The 20,605-nt window shown below is 36.9% G+C and overlaps 1 protein-coding gene and 1 pseudogene across 2 annotated transcripts in view; both read left to right on the top strand.

Moving 5' to 3' along the window:
- The window catches only part of LOC309636472 (protein C19orf12 homolog pseudogene), a 7,598-nt pseudogene extending 1,091 nt beyond the window's left edge, over window positions 1-6,507 (top strand). The window contains exons 2-3 of the transcript XR_014268740.1: window positions 1,536-1,600; window positions 4,979-6,507. The product of XR_014268740.1 is annotated as a protein C19orf12 homolog pseudogene (transcript). The remainder of the gene's footprint in view (window positions 1-1,535; window positions 1,601-4,978) is intronic.
- DR1 (down-regulator of transcription 1) overlaps window positions 1-20,605 on the top strand; it is a 22,537-nt gene extending 1,932 nt beyond the window's left edge. The window contains exons 2-3 of the mRNA XM_082409597.1: window positions 9,519-9,682; window positions 16,938-20,605. Coding sequence (XP_082265723.1) covers window positions 9,519-9,682; window positions 16,938-17,084 — 311 coding nt within the window. The 3' untranslated portion in view covers window positions 17,085-20,605. The remainder of the gene's footprint in view (window positions 1-9,518; window positions 9,683-16,937) is intronic.

Genomic DNA, 20,605 nt, shown 5'->3' with positions numbered 1-20,605 from the left:
ACTTCCTGTGACTTGTACATATACTCTTATGAAAAGGTTGCATTCTATTTGAGGTGATAACTTGCTTTTTATAATAACCCAATTAAAATTCTAACAATTTCTTGATTGCTTTCGAAGTCAGAAAAAAAATCATGGTTAATTTAATTTTGGTAGGCAGGCGGTTGTCTACCATTTTATTTTTAAAATTTAACTTTTTAAAAGGTGACTTTCCTGTTATTCTGAAGTAGAGGACACATCTGCTCATATTCACCATATGCAGTATTTTATGGTCAATATTGACAAAAGGATTAAATGATTCATTTTTGATCCTTAATGATGTGTAGGAGGTAGATTTAAAACATACTCTGCCATTTCCATTTCAGTACATAAGGAGAAAAAAAATCCCTAGGAAAAAGTATATTTGATTTTAAAGCTAGTGTTTTCTTCTACTTGTTTGGTGTACTCTGGCAAGTAAAATGAAAGCCAAGTTGTCTATGTTTCCTCTTGTGTTTTTATTTTTACATTGTATGTGCAGTTGTTGTCACAAGTCTTTCACAAGATTATCCAACACAAATAGCTGTAATTTCCTTTTACAACTCATAAAAGAGAAAAAGGATCTTTTATCAACATGGTCTTTCTAAGGAAAATTGCAAAAGATTTCAAAAGGATCTGCCTAAACATTTGTTTACACCACAGAAGTGGGGATCATTCCAAAAATCTAAAAACACACTACAATCTGTCTTCTTGGGCAGAGTTTATTCTTTTCTAGGATATATTTAGATTTCTGATTGACATGATGGAAGAAAAGTGCAGCTGTAGTGAACAGTATGCTAAACAGCTCGACTTTGGAATATGCTAAATTCAGTTTAACATATGAGTCAAAAACTTCCAGTGAAAGCATTGTCCTTGTGTAATGAGAATGATTTATTAATTAAAAAAAAAATCATGCATTAACCTGCTAGAGCCTTATAAATTTACCTTTTTTTTTTTTCTTTTTAACATTGCCTTTGTTAAGTGGATAAGGACCTACATTTTAGCCCCAAATTCTCCCCAGTTAGGGGAATAGATTTTATACATTTTTAATCTCATATTGATATCATATTGTTTAATCATTTAAAGAAACTTTTGTCCTGAGTGATTAAAATTTTTTAAAAGAAATCCTTAAGGTGTGTATTTTTTTAGGTGTTTAAAGTGTGTGTTTATAGACTAACTCTAGAAAGCTGGGTATGACATTTTTTATGCTGTTCTGTCAGTGTTGATTATTTAAGAATGTAAGATATAGCCAAGTGGAATAATGTACGTTTTAAAGTGGTTTGATTTTCACATGTTGAAGTTTGGATTTTTTTAGTAATAAGTTTAATGAACTAAACTTTGCTTCAGAACATTTCACTTGTTCACTTGCCACTTTGCTTTACCTTGTCAGGGCATATTAAGCATTTGAGGCAGTTCTGTAAAATGCATGCAGAAGTTAAAATAATTTTACTGCCAGTAAATCTGAAATTATATAACCTAGTTAAAATTTTAAAAAGTTATCTAAATATTTTGCTTATTTTTAGTTTAAGAACACGGACTTTGATTGAAGATCACATACACACAGCAGAGGGAGTTCTAAGCTTATAAGGTGTTCCTTTTATTTCGTTGCTGGGTTTCTGTGAACACATATCTTTAAATGAGTACTAACATGTTTTGTTGCATTATGGAAAGAATTGACATTGAGAGTTAGGAGCTGCAGGTTCTGTACTGGAAAGTCTGGCCTTAGGCAAGTCTGTTAACTAAGGTTTTCCCATTTATGTATAAATAATACTTAATGGTTTCAGGTATAATTAGCAATTACTGAGAATCTGTCAGGATTGATAAACTTACATGAAATATGCTACAATAAATAATAATTTAAAAACTTTATAGTGATACTGATTGAAACATAAAGCTGAAAGTCTGTTATGTTTAACCTTACATCATGATGCCATTTGTAAAGCCAAAGTGTAAATAAGAATATTTTAAGTATACTATTTTATTTCTGCATTTTAATCTCTTGCTACATTTTTTTTTCCTCATGTTTTTGAGAATAGTAACTGAAAGTAGTGAAAGTTTGAAAAAGTCTCCGAGGATTCACTTCTTCAGCAGTTATGTTGCTCCAAGCTGTATGTTGAAGGACTTTTTAAAAAAAAATTATAATCCCTCTCACACTGGTACTTTGGTAAAATACAAAAAAAATGGATCACTAGAAAAACAAAATGAAATTTTTTTTAAAAAATATTTATTTATTTACTTATTTATTTTTGGTTGTGTTGGGTCTTCGTTTCTGTGCGAGGGCTTTCTCTAGTTGCGGCAAGCTGGGGCCACTCTTCATTGCGGTGCGCGGGCCTCTCACTATCGCGGCCTTTCTTGTTGCGGAGCACAGGCTCCAGACGCGCAGGCTCAGTAGTTGTGGCTCACGGGCCTAGTTGCTCCGCGGCATGTGGGATCTTCCCAGACCAGGGCTCGAACCCGTGTCCCCTGCATTGGCAGGCAGACTCCCAACCACTGCGCCACCAGGGAAGCCCAAAAGGAAATTTTTTGATATGCATTCAATAGAAATAAAATTACCTTGTCAAATTGCTATGAAGTTTCTTTTTTTTTCCCCAGCTTTTTGAAATATAATTGACATATAGCATTGTGTAAGTTTAAGGTTTACAATGTAATGATTTGATGTGTGTATATATTATGAAATAATTACCACAATAAAATTAGTTAACACAGCCGGCACTTCACACAGTTACAGTTTTGCTGTGAAGGTTCTTAAAATGCTTACTTTGAATTTCCGTACTTAACTCATTGCAGACCCTTACAGGCATTTCTGGCACAAGTCCATGGACCACACTTTGAGAATCTTGCTCTAAAGCCTAAACCACCGTCTGTTTTGGAAAGTGGATGTGGAGTAGTTTTGAAATCAGAGGATCTGAGTGATTGCAGAGAAGTTGTAATAATAATAAGAATGATATTGTATTGCCTAAATAATCATCCATACTGAAATTTTTTTCTGAAGGGATATGTAATTTACATTGCACAATTTATCACCTAATCAGGTGCTTTTCAAGTTAGGATTTTACTGTTTTCTTTAAAACTGATATGTCTTTTGTTTTTGTTTTCCTTCTGCCACCCAGCAGTTACTTTTGAATACTACTGTGTACTTGGCACTGTAGTAGATACTGCTAAGGATATAAAGATGAATGATATTTGATTCTTGCTCTGCCATCCGTCTCTCATTGTTGTCCCAGATTCCCAGGAGTGGTGATACCATAGAGGGCATGATTCTTAAGGGTCTTTTTCAGGCCAGTAAGCCAAGAAGTCACTTTGGCCTACATCCTCTTAACGTATTTTAAGTTAACTACATCACCTCCATACCTCCATCACCTAACATACAAACAAAAGGAAATAGAGAAATTAGAGAATGCTATTTTTTATATTTTAGTTTTTTTAAATGAAAAGCATGCATTATGCATTTGAAGTATAAAGTAATTCACACAAATTCATGTCATAACAAAACTTTCGAGGAGTACGTCATTTTTGGTAAAATATAAGATACAACTGTATTAAAATTGTTGTTGGTTGGACATTTTTACCTTTTTTTTTTTTTTAAGTAGTTGTCTTAATATCTGTCTTTCAAATTGAAAAAAGCATGCTAAATGTTTTTTTTTTTTTTCCTTAATATGCCATGCACTTATCTGGGTACAGTTTTAAGATAGATGGCAGAGGGTAGCAGACAGGCTTCTGAAAAATAAGTGATATGTGTTTTATCCACAAATTTTAAAATATATATATTATTATTTATTTTATTTATTTTTTTGGGTCTTACTCTGAGATCCTTAGAGTGAGGGCCATCAATAGTCCATAAAATCCCTTTGTACAAATTAGAAAAAGGCACTCCTTCCATGTATTAATTTTGTATCGTGCAACTTTACTGAATTCATTGATTTGCTCTAGTAGTTTTCTGGTGGCATCTTTAGGATTTTCTATGTATAGTATCCTGTCATCTGCAAAAAGTGACAGTTTTACTTCTTCTTTTCCAATTTGGATTCCTTTTATTTCTTTTTCTTCTCTGATCGCCATGGCTAGGGCTTCCAAAACTATGTTGAATAATAGTGATGAGTGTGGACACCCTTGTCTTGTTCCTTTCTTAGAGGAAATGCTTTCAGTTTTTCACCATTGAGAATGATGTTTGCTGTGGGTTTGTCGTATATGGCCTTTACTATGTTGAGGTAGGTTCCCTCTATGCCCACTTTCTGGAGAGTTTTTATCATAAATGGCTGTTGAGACACTCCTTCCTTAAAAACCTTTACTACCATCTGCCAGAAAAAGTGCTATAATAAGCATACAAATCTATGATGTTTACAGTATGAATGGCTCTCTTCAGATATGCTGCTGTTGTGCACTGAACCACCTGCACAACTGTTAACTGATGGCCCTGCTTAGGAGCCATTTTCCTTATCCTTTAAGATTCTCCTTTATGTAAAATGGGGATATTATTACTACATGATAACAGATGATGTAAAATATCCCCGTTTAGAAAATGCTGTATCCAGTTACTCATATCCGTTAGCCAAAATGTGTTTAAAATTAAGATTAAAGTCAATGCAGTTTTGAAATTAAATTTATGACTGCTCCTGTTGAACCATTTTATTGAGAGTGCAGTGTTTGCACTCAGCATTGAGAGTATAGCTGTTTCAATAATATTAAATATTAACCTTGGATTTACTTGCAGTTTTTTTTTTTTTTTTGAAAACAGTGTTCTCAACCTTAGATGTTTTTAAAAGTGAGTTTTTTGTTTTTGTTTTTTAATTTTTAACCCAAGCCCTCCATGGTTTAAGGTAGATTGGACTGAAGTTTTTAATGTCTAGTAATTCATGACATTTTGAAGAGTTGTCTCTCAAGTGTATTGATTTGTTAATTTTGTAAATTTAATATACTTGTTCATCTTGAATTTAATGGTGTGATAATGCATAGCTATACGTTTATTTAGGCCCTGTATACTTACTAGCGTACTCTTAAGTGTAAGAGAAAAGATAAAGATGAATGAAAAACGTCCCCATGCCTGCCAGTCTGTGACCTCGCGACGCCGCCTCTGCAGGTCTGCTGCGATGCCCGTCGCGGGGGAGGACATCATGAGGCTCCTGTGCTCCGTCTCCGAGGAGAGGAAAATGCGGGCGGCCGTCAAGCACTCCGGGAGGGGCGGCCTGGTCACAGGGGCCGTGGCCTTCGTTGGTGGTTTGGTGGGCGGGCCACCAGGACTAGCCGTTGGGGGGGGGGCGTCGGGGGTTTGTTAGGCGCTTGGATGACAAGTGGACAGTTTAAGCCAGTTCCTCAGATCGTAATGGAGCTGCCACCTGCCGAGCAGCAGAAGCTCTTTAACGAAGCCACTGCCATCGTCAGGCCCCTGGAACGGACGGACGCCATGCAGCTGACCATGCTGGTCGTGGGCAGTGAGGCCCTGCAGCAGCAGCTGCTGGCGACGCTGGCCAACTACGTCCCCAAGGAGCTCCGGGCGGAAGTGCAGTGCGACGACTAGGCCTCTGCTCCGGGAAGCGGGGTCCATTTAGATGATTCCCCCCGACTCATGGAAGGTGACTGGGGAGCTGCAGGAAGCCCCACATCATCAGAATATTACCCTAAGCTGTAGCGAAGTCTCCTGCTGGAGAGGCTGGGGCTGTGCTATGTCATGTTCTGGAAATTATTTGAGAAGATGCCGTGTTTTGTGGCTGTGTGCACCTGTGTGCCCTGACAACCCTTCAACTGGGAAGCTGGTGAACAGTAAAGCCGTGACTGCTGCCACGTAGCGGCAGTTTTCTGAATCTACTCTCGCTCACACAGGAGCTGGAAGAAGGTCTTCACGTTCAGCCTCCTCATCTCATCACGAGAAGATGATGCCTGTCCAGGCAGCCCTTGCCCGACCAGCCCTCCCTTGGGACCTTGGGGCTGTCCCCTGCTGGAATCATGTTTACCTCTTGAATGCCCCTTCCCCACCCAGTGACTTCTGAGTGGCCTCAGGGAGGGGGCAGTCGGCCTGCTGAGTGAAGCCACAAACGTCAGTGGCACCCAGCCCCTCCCCCAGTAGCTGCCCGACTGGGCTCTCGCCCTCCCAGGGGCTTGCTTTCCCCATCTGAAAAGTCATAGTAGTTCTTGAGTGATTTTTTTTTTTTAATAAATAAATTTTTTTAAAATTAATTAATTTATTTTTGCTGTGTTGGGTCTTCGTTTCTGTGCGAGGGCTCTCTCTAGTTGCGGTGAGCGGGGGCCACTCTTCATCGCGGTGCGCGGGCCTCTCACTGTCGCGGCCTCTCTTGTTGCGGAGCACAGGCTCCAGACGCGAAGGCTCAGTAGTTGTGGCTCACGGGCCCAGTTGCTCCGCGCCACCAGGGAAGCCCTTGAGTGATGTTTTTTAAATTAAATATTTTCAGTAAAATTATTGCTCTTTCTGAAGTGGTAGAATTATAAACTATCTCTAAGAAATGTGTCCACCCTAAATTTCCCCTAATACTGTTTTTGCTTTGCTTTCAGAACCACAACTTGACTAAGTGTCATCAAACTACAGTAAATGTTTTCTGAACAACAACAACAAAAAGATGAATAAAAAAAATAAAAGATGAATAATATGTCCAAGTTAGTTAAGGGACTCTTACACGTTAGACACTGTGTTGTTAAATGCCTTAGGTTAATCACTTGTTGATTCCCACAATCCTTAAAGTATTAAAAATATAATAGTGAATACTTAATTTTGCTCCTTCTGTGGGCCAGCCTCTGTTCTTAGCTCTTTGTTTATATTCATTTATTCTTCACAGCAACCTGATCTGATGAGATGTAGGTACTGTTATTCTTGTTTTAGAGGAACAGAGGTGAAGGAACTTACCCTGACTCACACAGCTAATGTGAGGCAGAGCTGGGAGTCAGTCCCTGTGGGGCTGCATGCTTAACCACTATAGTGCTTCTGGTTGTAGGAAGATATTATGAAATAGATGCTGTTTTCATTTTAAAGATGGGAAATTGAAGCTTAGAGATATTAAGCAACATATCCAAGGTTATACAAATACAGTGACAACCAAGTTCCAAATTCTAAGTCTATCTTATTTCAAAAGGGGGAGATTACTTCTGTCTAGGAGGATCAGGCAAGCTTAATTTGAAGATATAGTTTGATCCAGGCCTTGAATGAATTACTGTCAGCACGAATGTGGGAAACTGGTGCCTGTTGGGAAACATTGAGCAGTCAGGTTTAGCAAAGTATGCAGGGATTTAGTGGCAGAAATAAAGCTGGAAAGGTAAGTGGGGCTAGATCCTGGAGAACCTTGTTGTAGGACTAAGGAAATAAGACTTTTCTTTAGAATAAGAAAATAAGACTTTTCTTTAGAATGTGGTGGGACACCTTAAATCATTTACTGATTTCTTTTGGTACTATCTCCAGCCAGTATTATTGAAAATGCACTACTATGCTTGTGCCTTTAAAAAAGAGAAAAGACGGACTTCCCTGGTGGCACAGTGGTTAAGAATCCACCTGCCAATGCAGGGGACACACGTCCGAGCCCTGGTCCTGAAAGATCCGACATGCTGCGGAGCAACTAAGCCGGTGTGCCACAACTACTGAGCCTGCGCGCCCAGAGCCCGTGCTCTGCAACAAGAGAAGCCACCGCAATGAGAAGCCCGCACACCGCAATGAAGAGTAGCCCCTGCCTGGGGCTTCCCTGGTGGCGCAGTGGTTAAGAATCCGCCTGCCAATGCAGGGCACACGGGTTCAAGCCCTGGTCCGGGAAGGTCCCACGTGTCGTGGAGCAACTAAGCCCGTGCGCCACAACTACTGAGCCTGAGTGCCACAACTACTGAAGCTTGCGTGCCTAGAGCCTGTGCTCTGCAACAAGAGAAGCCACCCAATGAGAAGCCTGCGCACCGCAACAAAGAGTAACCCCCGCCCGCCGCAACTAGAGAAAAGCCCACACGCAGCAACAAAAACCCAACGCAGCCAAAAAAAAAAAAAAAGAGTAGCCCCTGCTCTCCGCAACTAGAGAAAGCCCGCGTGCAGCAACGAAGACCCAATGCAGCCAAAAATAAATAAATTTATTAAAAAAAAAAAGAGAGAGAGAAAAGATAAAACTTTGGCTTCTAGCATTGACACTTAAAAAATAATGTCTGTCAATTCAAGTAAAAAATTCAGGCTGCCTAATTTTCACTTAATTTCCTACTATACTCCAGACTCCTTGAGGCCAGGGATTAGGTGGTGGTTAATTTGGTAGACAGAACTCAGAATAAGAATAATGTCTTACTGAAATTTGGGGGGACAAGGAGAGAGTCTGTAAGTTAATTAAAATTAAAGGAATAGCAGTCTGCTTTTTGGCATCACATTATTTCTAAAGACGGTTGATGAAAGCAGCTTAATATATGAAATAAGTAAAGTTGTAAGTCATTCAAAATGCCTTAAAAACCACAGCTTATATGGGAATGTAGATTTTAAAGGTATATTTGGTATTCTTGAAGAGCAAATTTTTAAAGTTGGAACTTAGGGCATCTTTACTGAGGGAGTCTGGCTCATCATAGTTGTTGAAAGACTGTAAAAACTGATGAACTAACTTAAGTTCATTTACTGTGTTTTTCACCACCTATATTTCATCATTGGCTCAGAAGGCAAAATATGATTTTGGGGCCTTAGCATTTAGAAAACTATATGATTTTAAATACCGTGAGCCAAAAGGAAATTTTATGCTTTGTCTTTCTGGATTACAGAAGGCCTTTTTTTCTTACAAATTTTTCAAATTTTTTGTTAATGTTTCTTCTATCCTTATAGTCTTCCTTTATCCCAGTTTTTCTGCCATGTCATTTAAAATATTTTTATAGTGTTTCCTGTTAAGTTTTATTTTCAAGGGAAACTTTGGTTGAATATAAATGCTGAATTTCATAAGCTCTTTCCACCAGTGTTTCTTAAACTTGGCAGTTTGAGTGTCTTTGCTAAAAATACTAGTTTCCTGTTGGTATATTAGACAAAAGAACTTATCTATTCTTTCGTCTTATCCTGCTGAAAGTTAGAGCATGTGTTACCAGCCTACTTTTTTTAAGCCAAATGGTACAAAATATGTTTTATTAATAAATATATTCCAAATATTTGCTTTTTTTGTATTCTTTGAGAAAGTGATGACTTAATGGTTGATTTACTATGAGTGGTATAGGAAAAATGTTTTCTTACTAAAACCACATGTTCTTACATTGGACTTTTTTTTTCCTCCAGGAAATGCTTTGGTTTTTAAAAAATTAGAAAGAAAAGGAAAAGTGAAGGCCAGTGCCTTGAAATGTTCCTTAAGTTTTAACTAATTTGCCATCTAATATTAAGAAAGTTTGATAAAATATTTTGTCTTAGCCATACCAATGATTGTTATGCAGCTATAAAATAGGTAAAATTATTAGAAAGCAACAACCTTCCCCTCCAACCCCCAGCCCAAAACCCTCACCAAACTTAATGTTCCATAGGTGAGAGAAAAAGTTGTGTTTTACCACTTTTTCATGTTTTCATATTTTCATTTCCCCAGCACTAGAAAGTTTAGGCTTTGGCTCTTATATCAGTGAAGTAAAAGAAGTCTTACAAGAATGCAAGACAGTAGCATTAAAAAGAAGAAAGGCCAGTTCTCGTTTGGAAAACCTTGGCATTCCTGAAGAAGAGTTATTGAGACAGCAACAGGAATTATTTGCAAAAGTAAGTAACACGTTTTAAATTATTTTCATCTGAATCTGACCCTTTTTGCTAACAAATCATACTGGTTTCTAAAATCATTTCCTTAGTCAACATACGTACCCCCAAATTTTTCTTTCTCTGGCTGATTGATCATAGAGTCTGATGTTAGGTCTGGCTAGTTTTTTACTTTATATAAAAGTAAATATTTGCAGCAGCCTGTTTTCTGAGGAGAACAACTCCAAATAACTACTGAGATTTTATTTTGATGTTTTTTCAGGCAGAATGGCCATTTAAAAGCATGAAAAGTATACCTAAACATTCTTAAGATTTATAATGATAGACTGGTGAGAAAATATTGTATCACCTTTTTAGATGAATGGCATATAAGAAAAATCTGATTAACATCTACTTTGTAGTGAAATTAGGTCTTTAATACACCTTTAAAACATTCTAATCTTAAAAACTTTGAAGGGCCAGTGGAGCAGAGAAAGGGAGAAAACTTTTCTCCTTTCTTGCTTGTCACAGTTCTAATGTCCAGTCTGTGAAGGATTAGCAACAAGTACTAATATCCCTTTATTTTTTAAGAAAGGAGGGGACCACAGGGAGCTGGGACTGAATGGAATTTGTGGCTAGCCTCTTAGAATTTCCCCAATGTTATCTCTGTACCATCTTCTGGGCCTGCCTTGGCCCATCCTTAGAATCCTGGGTACCTTCTTCATTCCCTTCCAGTTCCCCTTGGTGGCAAAATAGAAGCAAGCTCTGTAATACATTTTGGAGCCATCCTCTGTGGAAGATCATATTTTCCAAAGATGACTGCTATAGTATATCTCACCCCTCGTGTTCTCCCCATGGTTCACTGTGCCTTGGTGTTATAGCAGAGGCAACAAAGGCTGGCAACATTTATTACCTAATAAAAAAAAATACCTAGGGATGAGGATAAGGGGATGCAGAAGCCCACACAGCACAGCTTCCACATGGAGTGAACAGACACTACAACCAGTATGCACGCATACCCCATGCTGATGGCAAAGACCAACACAAAAAAGCTTTCCATCAGTCCTTTCCACTCAGGCATGGGATGCAACGCCTAGAATACCTACAGGTATGTAGGGCAAGAACAAGAGGAAGAAATTGAGAGAGAAAAATTGGCGTTGCCTTCTTCTCTACCAGGTTCCTTGAAGCTGGGGAGAAGACAGTTACAGAGTACAGTGATTCTTGAATGTGACTGAATATTTACTCCACATAAGACTGAGAGCTTAATAACCTGATTATTAAGAATGCAAATCACTGTTCAAGGCAAAATTTATCGGCTGGGGCTGAGGTACCTTAATGGCATTTTTACCTTCTCTTCTCTGTACCTCCTCCCCACCTACCCTGCAAAGGCAGGGGCAAGGAATTATGAACTTGAAAATTTATGATAACAGCTTAAAAAATAATCCATTCCATTTTTGGGTACTACTAAAATGCTCAGATTGCTCAAGCAAACTGTCTATATGTAAATACTTTTTTGAAATAAAGCATTTGACTGACTTTCCAGTGGGAAGATCTTGAAAGTTAGACCTAAATCGTTGGGCCAGAGGTGGTTCTATGGCAAAAAGGATGTAAAATATGGAGTGTTTCAGTTCCATAGAGATACTTATTTCATCATGGGAATAGAGCTGTGTGGTCATTTATAAATGTCTGTCCCTACCATTAGTCTGTAAGCTCCCTGAGGGCAGGACCCATTATTAATTGTATCTCTAGCACCCACCTAACATGGTAACTAGCACAGGGGGAGTATTCAATAACTATTTGTTGAATGGATGACTGAGTTGGGTTGGTAAGTCAAGGAAGCACAGAACTCTAGGGGTAGGAGAGACTTTTGAAAATCATTTACTTCAACCTTGATCTTCCAAATTACAATTCTGAGGTTCGAGGAGGTTAAAGAACCTATTCACCATTATTAAAAAAAAAAGAGGGGAGAAGGTGATGTTGTTTTTTCCCTACAAAGTTCTGGCTTCTCATTTGAAATTGAAAGACAGGTTTGGTTTGAATAGAAGAGGTAAGAATTGCTACCAGTTACTGTAATTACCATTAGAACTGGGAAATACCATTTTAGGTCATCTCTTCCAGATTAGTACCATAACTGATCTCTTTGCAGTCATAACAACGTTTGGTTTATATTTAAAAGCATTTGAATTTTAAGTGTTATCAAGCACTAGACAGCAGATACCATTTAAACTAATAAGGAAGATAAAAGCTTACCAACATTTGAGTTCTAAACATGTGTTAATCATGTTGCCAAGTAATTTACCAGTATTATTTCATTTAATCCTCAAAACAACCTATGAAATAGGTGCTAAAGTGGAAAAGCCTTTGAGGCAGGCATGAGCACATGCAAACAGTGTTATAATCCATATGAATATGAGGTACCAAATGAGGAGTGATAATTTTTTTTAAAAGCTAATGGCAGACTTCCCTGGTGGTTCAGTGGTTAAGAATCTGCCTGCCAAAGCAGGGGACATGGGTTCGAGCCGTGGTCCAGGAAGATCCCACATGCTGCGGAGCAACTAAGCCCATGCACCACAACTACTGAGCCTGCACTCTAGAGTCCAAAAGCCACAACTACTGAGCCCATGTGCCACAGCTGCTGAAGCCCGTGTGCGTAGAGCCTGTGCTCTGCAACAAGAGAAGCCACCGCAATGAGAAGCCCACGCCCTGCAATGAAGAGTAGCCCCTGCTCTCTGCAACTAGAGAAAGCCCGTATATAGAAACGAAGACCCGACACAGCCATAAATAAATAAATAAATTTATTTAAAAAAAAAAAAAAGAGGCATGCAATAGCATGATGTCTTAAAAAAAAAAAGCTAATGGCTATTATTTATTGAGTCTCTACTATTGCAGATCACCTACAGGGTGCCAAAGGAAATATTTGATAAAAGGAAAAAGATGCTCTGCTAAATACTTTATATACTTTGCAGAGTTCTTAATGAGTAATACAAATTTTACTATGCCCATTTACGCCTTAAGAAACAGACTCAGAGATAGGAAGCTTGCATGAGATCAGATCATTTGTTCTACAGATATTTATTAAAGTCTTCACTATTTACCCGATATAGTGTTAGGTGCTAGGCTTCTAACAGTATAAAAAAGAGACATGGTTCCTATCATTATGAAGCTTAGTACTGGGAAGGATTGACTTAAACAAATGAAAGGGTAAGTACCTTTTGACTCCAAAACCTGTGCTCTTTCTACAATACTGTGCTAATATTCTAGCCACCATTTTGTTTGCTTAAATTTATTTTGGAACTTTTAAGTGAAATGAACATGCTTTATCATTTCTAGGGCAAAAAGATGAATGAAAAATAACTGACTGACTGCCATATCTGTCTTCAGCTCTCTACCCTTGTCATCTGTTTTGTTTTGTTTCTTTCCCCTTATCTACCTTCTTTCTTGCCCTGACCTATAGGTGAAAATACCCTAGTATTTCTTTGCTATTGTGAGAAAAATCAGAAGAGAAGTAAAATTATAGCAGCCGCTTAGTACTTTTCCTAGAGCATAAAGTACTTTAGTCTTAAATATAAAAGGAACTGATAAATTATTATAACATCTTTTTCATAACTTTCATTTCACTTAATCATTTAGACTTTATTTTACATGCCAACACAATAGCAGCCTCATTTGAAGCTATCTTTCACTGTTAGCAGCAAATATTTGAAAAGGAGGTAATCTCTAATATGTTGAGATTAAAGTTAGCTGTAAATTATAAATGAGTTATTTTAGTGTGTGGAAGTGGGAAACTTAAAACACAATGAAAATCTTCAGAAGAAGTGAATTAGGAAGTATATGCCTACTTACTTCTCTTTCACTCTTCCATTTTAGAAGGAAAATACTTGGGATGGATTGGGTGAGAAGCAAAAGGGGAAAAAAGAAAGCAGAATAAATACACTGAAATTTTTAATTTGTGGAAATGAATACAAATAATATTTACCAATCAACATTGATTTTAAAGACACTGGAATGCTTTTATGTTCAGAGAGAAAAGTATGGGTGCTGATTTGGGGTGATGATACCTAAAAGTCAGGTTAAATTTTTAGTGTAACCAGTACATGTCTTTGTAGATCATTGAGCAAACTACAAGGTAAAGCAACTTTGCAGTAAGACCTGTGTAGAGACTTGAAATTATTTGCATTATCTTTTCTGTGCCACAAAATTGTATCTATTTATAGTTGATTAGGCCACAGAGTAGGTATTATTAAGTTGATTAAATCGATATATTTGATTTTCCCTACCATTTTCAAGTATTTCCTGTGAAGCGTTCTTAGTCTATTTTGAACTCTGGGTATTCCTGCCATAAAAGTAAACATGCCTGTGTGTTATGGAAATATTTTCTATATTTCTTTATAAAAATGGGTAGAAGTAGTTACTAGAATACCTGGTCTTTAATTTCCTAAACAAACACAAAAAACGTTTTTGTTTTGTAGGGAAGGTGTAATATAGGTATATTAACAGCTGTATTATGAGGTTGACTAGTCTCATGAGGAATATATAAAGAGATCCCCAAGTACAGAGATATCACATTAGATTTTAATGATATAGGAGTGTGCCAGTTACTAAGCAATTATCTCAGCATGAAACCCTCCTTTCTATGTTCCGCTTTGAGACTGGGCCCAGTACTCTGCAAACCACGTTTCTGTTTTCTAGCTGACTTCCTTTAGACTGTGCTGCCAGTAGGGGGCTCTAGAGGGAGATTACAGGGCTGGGTGGAAGAAGGCACATGTTCCTTTCTTTTACTTTCAGTTGGCTTCAAGTTCCTTTGAGCAACCCACCAATGCTTCACCCTGGCTGCATCATTTTTTTCCTGTAGTGGGAACTGAATCTGGTTTGCAGTTTCTCTAATACAGAAGCAGCCTGAACATGCATCCCCTTCCTCAAGGATTTGGGTCTCAAACCTTGAGGCTCTCCTCTAAGCTCAGAGATGGTAGTAGTACAAGCCAATTTATGCCCCTTCTTCAGAAGTCTAAGTTTCATTTCCATGGGTTGCTCCTCTAAGCTTCCAAGTTTTAAAAATCCCAGCCTCTTCCCTTGTTTCCCCCAGTTTTAGGGTTGGTGGCTGCTTCCTGTAGTTGCCACCCACATATCTTAGTGTTCATTTCTTGCCTTTTCAGTTACCTAGTTACCACCTTTATACTTGGTTAATAGTCTTTTATATGACATTCTCTCTATTTCCCTAACTAGTGTAACTTCTGTCTCCTGATTAGACCCTGAATGATACTGGAAGGAATCAGGAACAAACTTAATGGAGAAACTAGTATTTCAGTTTGACTTGAAGGAAGAGTGGAATTTCAGTAGGTGAAAATCAGATTTCAAATAGAATGACTATCAGCATGAGTAAAGGTAGCAAAAATGGGAGGGTATGATGTGTATTTAGAAAACACTTTATGTTTATCTAGGGGTTTTTTTGGGTTTTTTTGGAGCACAAAACAAATGTTTTGAAAGAATATTAGAGAAATACATTGGGGCAGACAGTAATTTGGAGGGTCCTGAACTCTAGGCTGAGAAATTTGGACTTAATTGGTAACAATTAAATGATTTTTTAAAAAATTACAGATTAAACAAATTAATTTAATTTAATTTATTTATTTATTTTTGGCTGCGTTGGGTCTTCGTTGCTGAGCGCAGCTTTCTCTAGTTGCGGCAAGTGGGGGTTCCTCTTCGTTGCAGTACACGGGCTTCTTGTTGCGGTGGCTTCTCTTGTTGCAGAGCATGGGCTCTAGGCGCCCGGGCTTCAGTAGTTGTGGCACGCGGGCTCAGTAGTTGTGGCTTGCAGACTCTAGAGCGCAGGCTCAGTAGTTGTGGCACACGGGCTTAGTTGCTCCGAGGCATGTGGGATCTTCCAGGACCAGGGCTCGAATCCATGTCCCCTGCATTGGCAGGCGTATTCTTAACCACTGCACCACCAGGGAAGTCCCTAAATGATTTTTTTTTTAAGTGTAGTAATTCTCCCCTAGGAATGTTTGGATAATACATTCATGACAGATTATTAAGAAAAGTTAAGAATGTACATGGTAAAATCTTAAGGTTATGCTGAGCCTCATTGTTTTCCCACAAAACATTCATCCAGTCAGAAACTACTGGGGGCCTGTATGTTGGGAATGCAACAATGAATATGGAAACATTTTCTATTCTCCACTCTAGTGGAGAAAAAAGATGTATGCTCACGTAATTAGAGAACAAAATGGATAGGTATGGGAATGCATAGAGAATTACAGAATATGAAAAAGAGCAGAAAATGTGACCTAGAAGGACCAAGAAAAACTGAAAACTGATGTGTGTATTAAATGATGACTAGCAATTGGCCATTCACAAAGGAGGGTATGAGCCAGGCTTAAAGAATAATTCTGAGAAAAGACAGAAATGGAGAAACAACATTGTTTTGGTAAACTCTAATGGGAAATTATATGATCTTTTCAAAAACAGGTTCATTTTTCCCTTCTTGGTGTGGTTTTTCTGCTAATGGATGAAATTAAATTGGGAAGGAGCCTTAGCTCGTGCAGTAGGGCATGTAATGCATATGTATGCATCTTGGTTTCTCAAATCCTGTGGTGGTTTTTATAGAGGATATTTCAAATGAATGGATTTTAATTATCCCACTTAAATTCAGTACTGGATAGATAATTTTCACTAGTGTGTATGTGGGAAGGGTATGTTCTTCGTGTGTACCTACCTGTGTATTTACAGAGAGAGGGGAGAGGGACAGAGGAAGAAAGAGATGTATCTATAGAGTAGGGAACTGTAATAGAAACTTAAAAAAAATATCAAGGTAGCTAGTGCATTCACGTACAGTACTTTTCCCTAACAGAGGTATTGTACTAGCAAACTTTTAAGCCACAGAAATAATTTTTAGATTGCAAGTGTTTACGTCAAAATTATGAGTTAAGAGGACAGAAGAATCAAGTGAAACAAAAGAGAGAGAAACACAGGGAAAAGGAACCAAAGAGTGAATGTTGTGATTTTTCTTTAAACTTTTTTAGGTTCTTCAATTGAACCATTATGTAGCATAAAAGGAAACTTTTATTGAAAATTTTTATGGAAACTTTTGGAAACTCTCCTTAAGAGAATTGAGAAGAAGCAATCTCTAATTATATTTTCTTATAGAGTTCATGTTGTCCTGATGTACAACAACTATATCGTGGTTGGAAAATATCCAAATTTGATAATGACTAAGTTTATGAAAGTGTGCATGTTATAGGTTTTTTAAAAAATTACTATTTTTTTTAATGTTTTTTGTGTTTAGGCTAGACAGCAACAAGCAGAATTAGCCCAACAGGAATGGCTTCAAATGCAGCAAGCTGCCCAACAAGCACAGCTTGCTGCTGCTTCAGCAAGTGCATCCAACCAGGCAGGATCTTCTCAGGATGAAGAAGATGATGATGATATCTGAAATTCACCAGCTGAGTTTCTATTTCCTCTATAAATGTTTTTCCCTGCACAAGAAAACAGTGAAAGAAACGCTTATCTGTAATTTTGTATGCATCTTGGTGGACTTGCCATTGGTATTCTAGGGATGTCTGCCGTTAAGTTTCATCTATTGTGTGCTATTCATGTAAAAACTGTCTCTTCGAACTATTGAAAATTTAAGGCTCAGTATAATATCAATTTTGAATTTTTAATGATGTTTATGAAATTTTAGATAGCAATGAGTCCTTTATTTGATCAATAAACAGTGTTACAGAAAACTTCAAGTTTATAAAAATACAGTGAAATTTATACAGAAGCTCTAAATCTTCATTTGCATTTCCTCTGCCCTTTTAACTAAACTAAAAATTGGGAATTTTAAATTATTGGGGGGGAGGTGCTATGTGATGCAGTAGATATTAGATCAGGCTGGTGAAAAAACAAAGAGTTCAGTTCTGTAGTATTTGGATTTTTTCTCTTTTAAAATGAGTATATATACAGGCACTACATATATATGCTCAGATAAATATACTTGTTTTAAAAAGTCTCAAACAAGACATTCAAAAACTAGGATGAGTATGTTCAGTAGTAGTTGTAAAATTTGGTAGGTTATGTTTTGATTTTGTTTTTGTTTTATGTAGAGGTAAAAACTAAAGTTTTATTATAGCATAATTCATCTTGAGCTACACTATTACATTTCAAAGACTGTCCCGTTTTGAGGACTGTCATGATTCTTAGTATTTCACTCCAATGATTGTTAATAGTGTTACTTGCTTAGTCCATCCATGTTTATTGGAACTTGTGAAACAATTGCTTAGGTTCCGTTGGTTTAACTAAGGTTCATGAATATTCAAACCTTTGCTGGGGGAAAGAAATGAAAGTTAATGAGCATGCTTGCTATAAGACGGATTTTTTTGTAATTTAACTTGTAGTCATAGTTTACTTATTGTTTGTTTTTAGCATTACTTTTACAATTTCTTGACTAGATGGCCTAGAGTGTCCAATGCTTCCTTTTGAAATGGCATCATTGTCTCCATAATAATTGAGCTTTAAAAAATGATTGTTTTTGTTTTGTTTAAGAAAGTGTATCATAATTGATCAGCCCTATGTGAAACATAGTTTCAACCTGCTCATTACAAGGGAAAAGCTTTAATTTGGTTCTAATAAATAAAGTATGGTAGTGATTTTTATAGGAATCCAGTGTGTTGAAGAACTGGCCTATTGTTTGTATTTTGAAAACAGAATGGAAAGCCACTTAGGATAGTATGAAGTAATCTAAATTCCTATGTCAGTTGCCAAATCATTTAAATTTGTATATTCACCAGGTCTAAAGATAGACTGCAGATGCCAGGATTCCAATTTTAATTGAAGAGCTAAATAAGTAAAGTTTACAAGTATTAGATTTCTTAATGATCATATTTCGCAGTTTTAGAAAAAGTGAAATATTGTCATACATTTATTAAATACACTTCTTCCATGCCACAACTAAGTGAATCTTGATTAATGTTTTGAGTTGAAGTTGGTATTGAATCCATGAAGTGCATTTGGACAAAATAGAAGGGATTGTTTTTTTAAAAGTTTAAGTACCAAAGGTAGTCTAGTCTAAGAAATAATAAGTTAGTAAGTGTTGGCTTTTCTAACTTGTACTGTAACATCCTTATACTTTCTATTTTAAGTATATCTGTTTCTTATGTAAACAACTTAGATATTTTTCCATACTTTTTTTTTTGATGCAGAGTTCAGGTTAATTAATATTTTACTGCATCTGATAATGTATTATATGTTTGAATCCTAGTGACTTTTCATTTTGACATTCTTGTGATTTTCATATGCTGTATTCTTCAAGCAATAAAATCTGATGTGTTTTATAAATTGTTTTTATATTTAGTGATCTGTATAGATTAATGGCATGAGATTTCTGTTATTACCATTTTTACTAGTTTCAAGAATCCTAGGCCCAAAAGACATTTTGATCATTTGGTATATAGTACTTGACTTTCTCCTCTGTTTGCTGTTATTTCAGAAAATGTGGTTTTACTTGTATTTTTGTAATTTACAGTCCTAGGGTGCAGGCATAACAGAGCTAATTAAGCAGTATTTTACTCTTATCTTATTTTTTAGCAGTTAACTATTACATTCTGTTGAGATTTTTTAAATCCTTTGGAGAGAGGAACAAAATCTTTACGGTTTTTGAGAAATAAAGTTATTGTTTAGTAAGTATTTTCCCCACCTCCTTGAATGTATGTCTTTTTCAGCAGATTATCAGATAAGTGTTGAAAAGGCATCAATTTTTAAATTTACATATACCATACATGTAAGTACATAAATAAGGGTTTTCACAAATTAAACATACTCATTTTGCCAGCCCTCAGATCAAGAAACAGAGTGTTATGAACACTCCAGAATCTCTCCTTTTGCCCCTGTCTCAGCACTATCTTCTTCTTCCTCCACAGAAGTAACTACTATTCTGACTTCTAAAATCAGTTTTGCCTGTCTTTTATTTTATGTAAATGCAGTCATACATAATACACTCTTTTTTTGCTCATCATTATATTTGTGAGTGATTGGTTTCCTGATGCCACTGTAACAAGATATCACAAACTTAGTGATTTAAAACAACACAAATGTATTCTCTTCCAGTCCTGAAGATCAGAAGTCCAAAATCAGTTTCATTAGGCCAAAGCTGAGGTTGGTTCCTGAATCTGGAAATTAATTGTGAGTGGAAAATCTGTTTCCTTGTCTTTTTTTCAGTTTCCAGTGTCTGCCTATAATCCTTGGCTTGTGGGCTCTTCCTCCATGTTCAAAGCTTCTGCTTTTATCATCACATCATCTTCTCTTGTTCTATAGTCAGATATTCCTCTACATCTACATTTAGGGCCCACCTGGATAATCCAGGATAATCCCCCATCTCAAGATCCTTAATTTAATCATACCCACAAGGTCTCTTTGGTCATATACGGTAACATTTACATGTTCCAGGGCTTCAATCCTGGATATCTTAGGAGGCTATTACTCAACCTACTAGAGTGAGATTCATTCATATTGTTGCATGTATTTGTAGTTCATTCATTCTCATTGCTGAATAGTATTTCATTATCTATTTTTATTATATACAAAATTTATCCATTCTACCATTGATGGGCATTTGAGTGGTTTCTAGTTCTGGGCTATTATGAATAATGCTGTGGAGAACATTCTTATACATGTCTTTTGGTGAGCGTATATATGCATTTCTGTTGAATATATACCTGGGAGTGGAGTTGTTGGGTCATGGGGTGTGCATATATTTGGTGTTCAGTATGTACTGTCAGTTTTCCAAAGTGTTTGTAAGAAGACACCATGTACTATAATAATGAATTACTTTAATGGTCTAGTGGCCTGAGAATGTTAATGAATTTCTCGAAATTCTTAAATTATACCAAATGAGTTATACTTGCTACAGCAGGTCTGTTATTTAGTATGATAGCAAGAGGAAAATAAAGCAAAAGTATTTGTTCTTGTTATTGA

Source organism: Balaenoptera physalus (assembly GCF_965194825.1).
Source record: "Balaenoptera physalus genome assembly, chromosome: 1".
Classification (NCBI taxonomy): Eukaryota; Metazoa; Chordata; class Mammalia; order Artiodactyla; family Balaenopteridae; genus Balaenoptera; species Balaenoptera physalus.
This window is presented reverse-complemented; position numbering and strand designations above follow the sequence as displayed.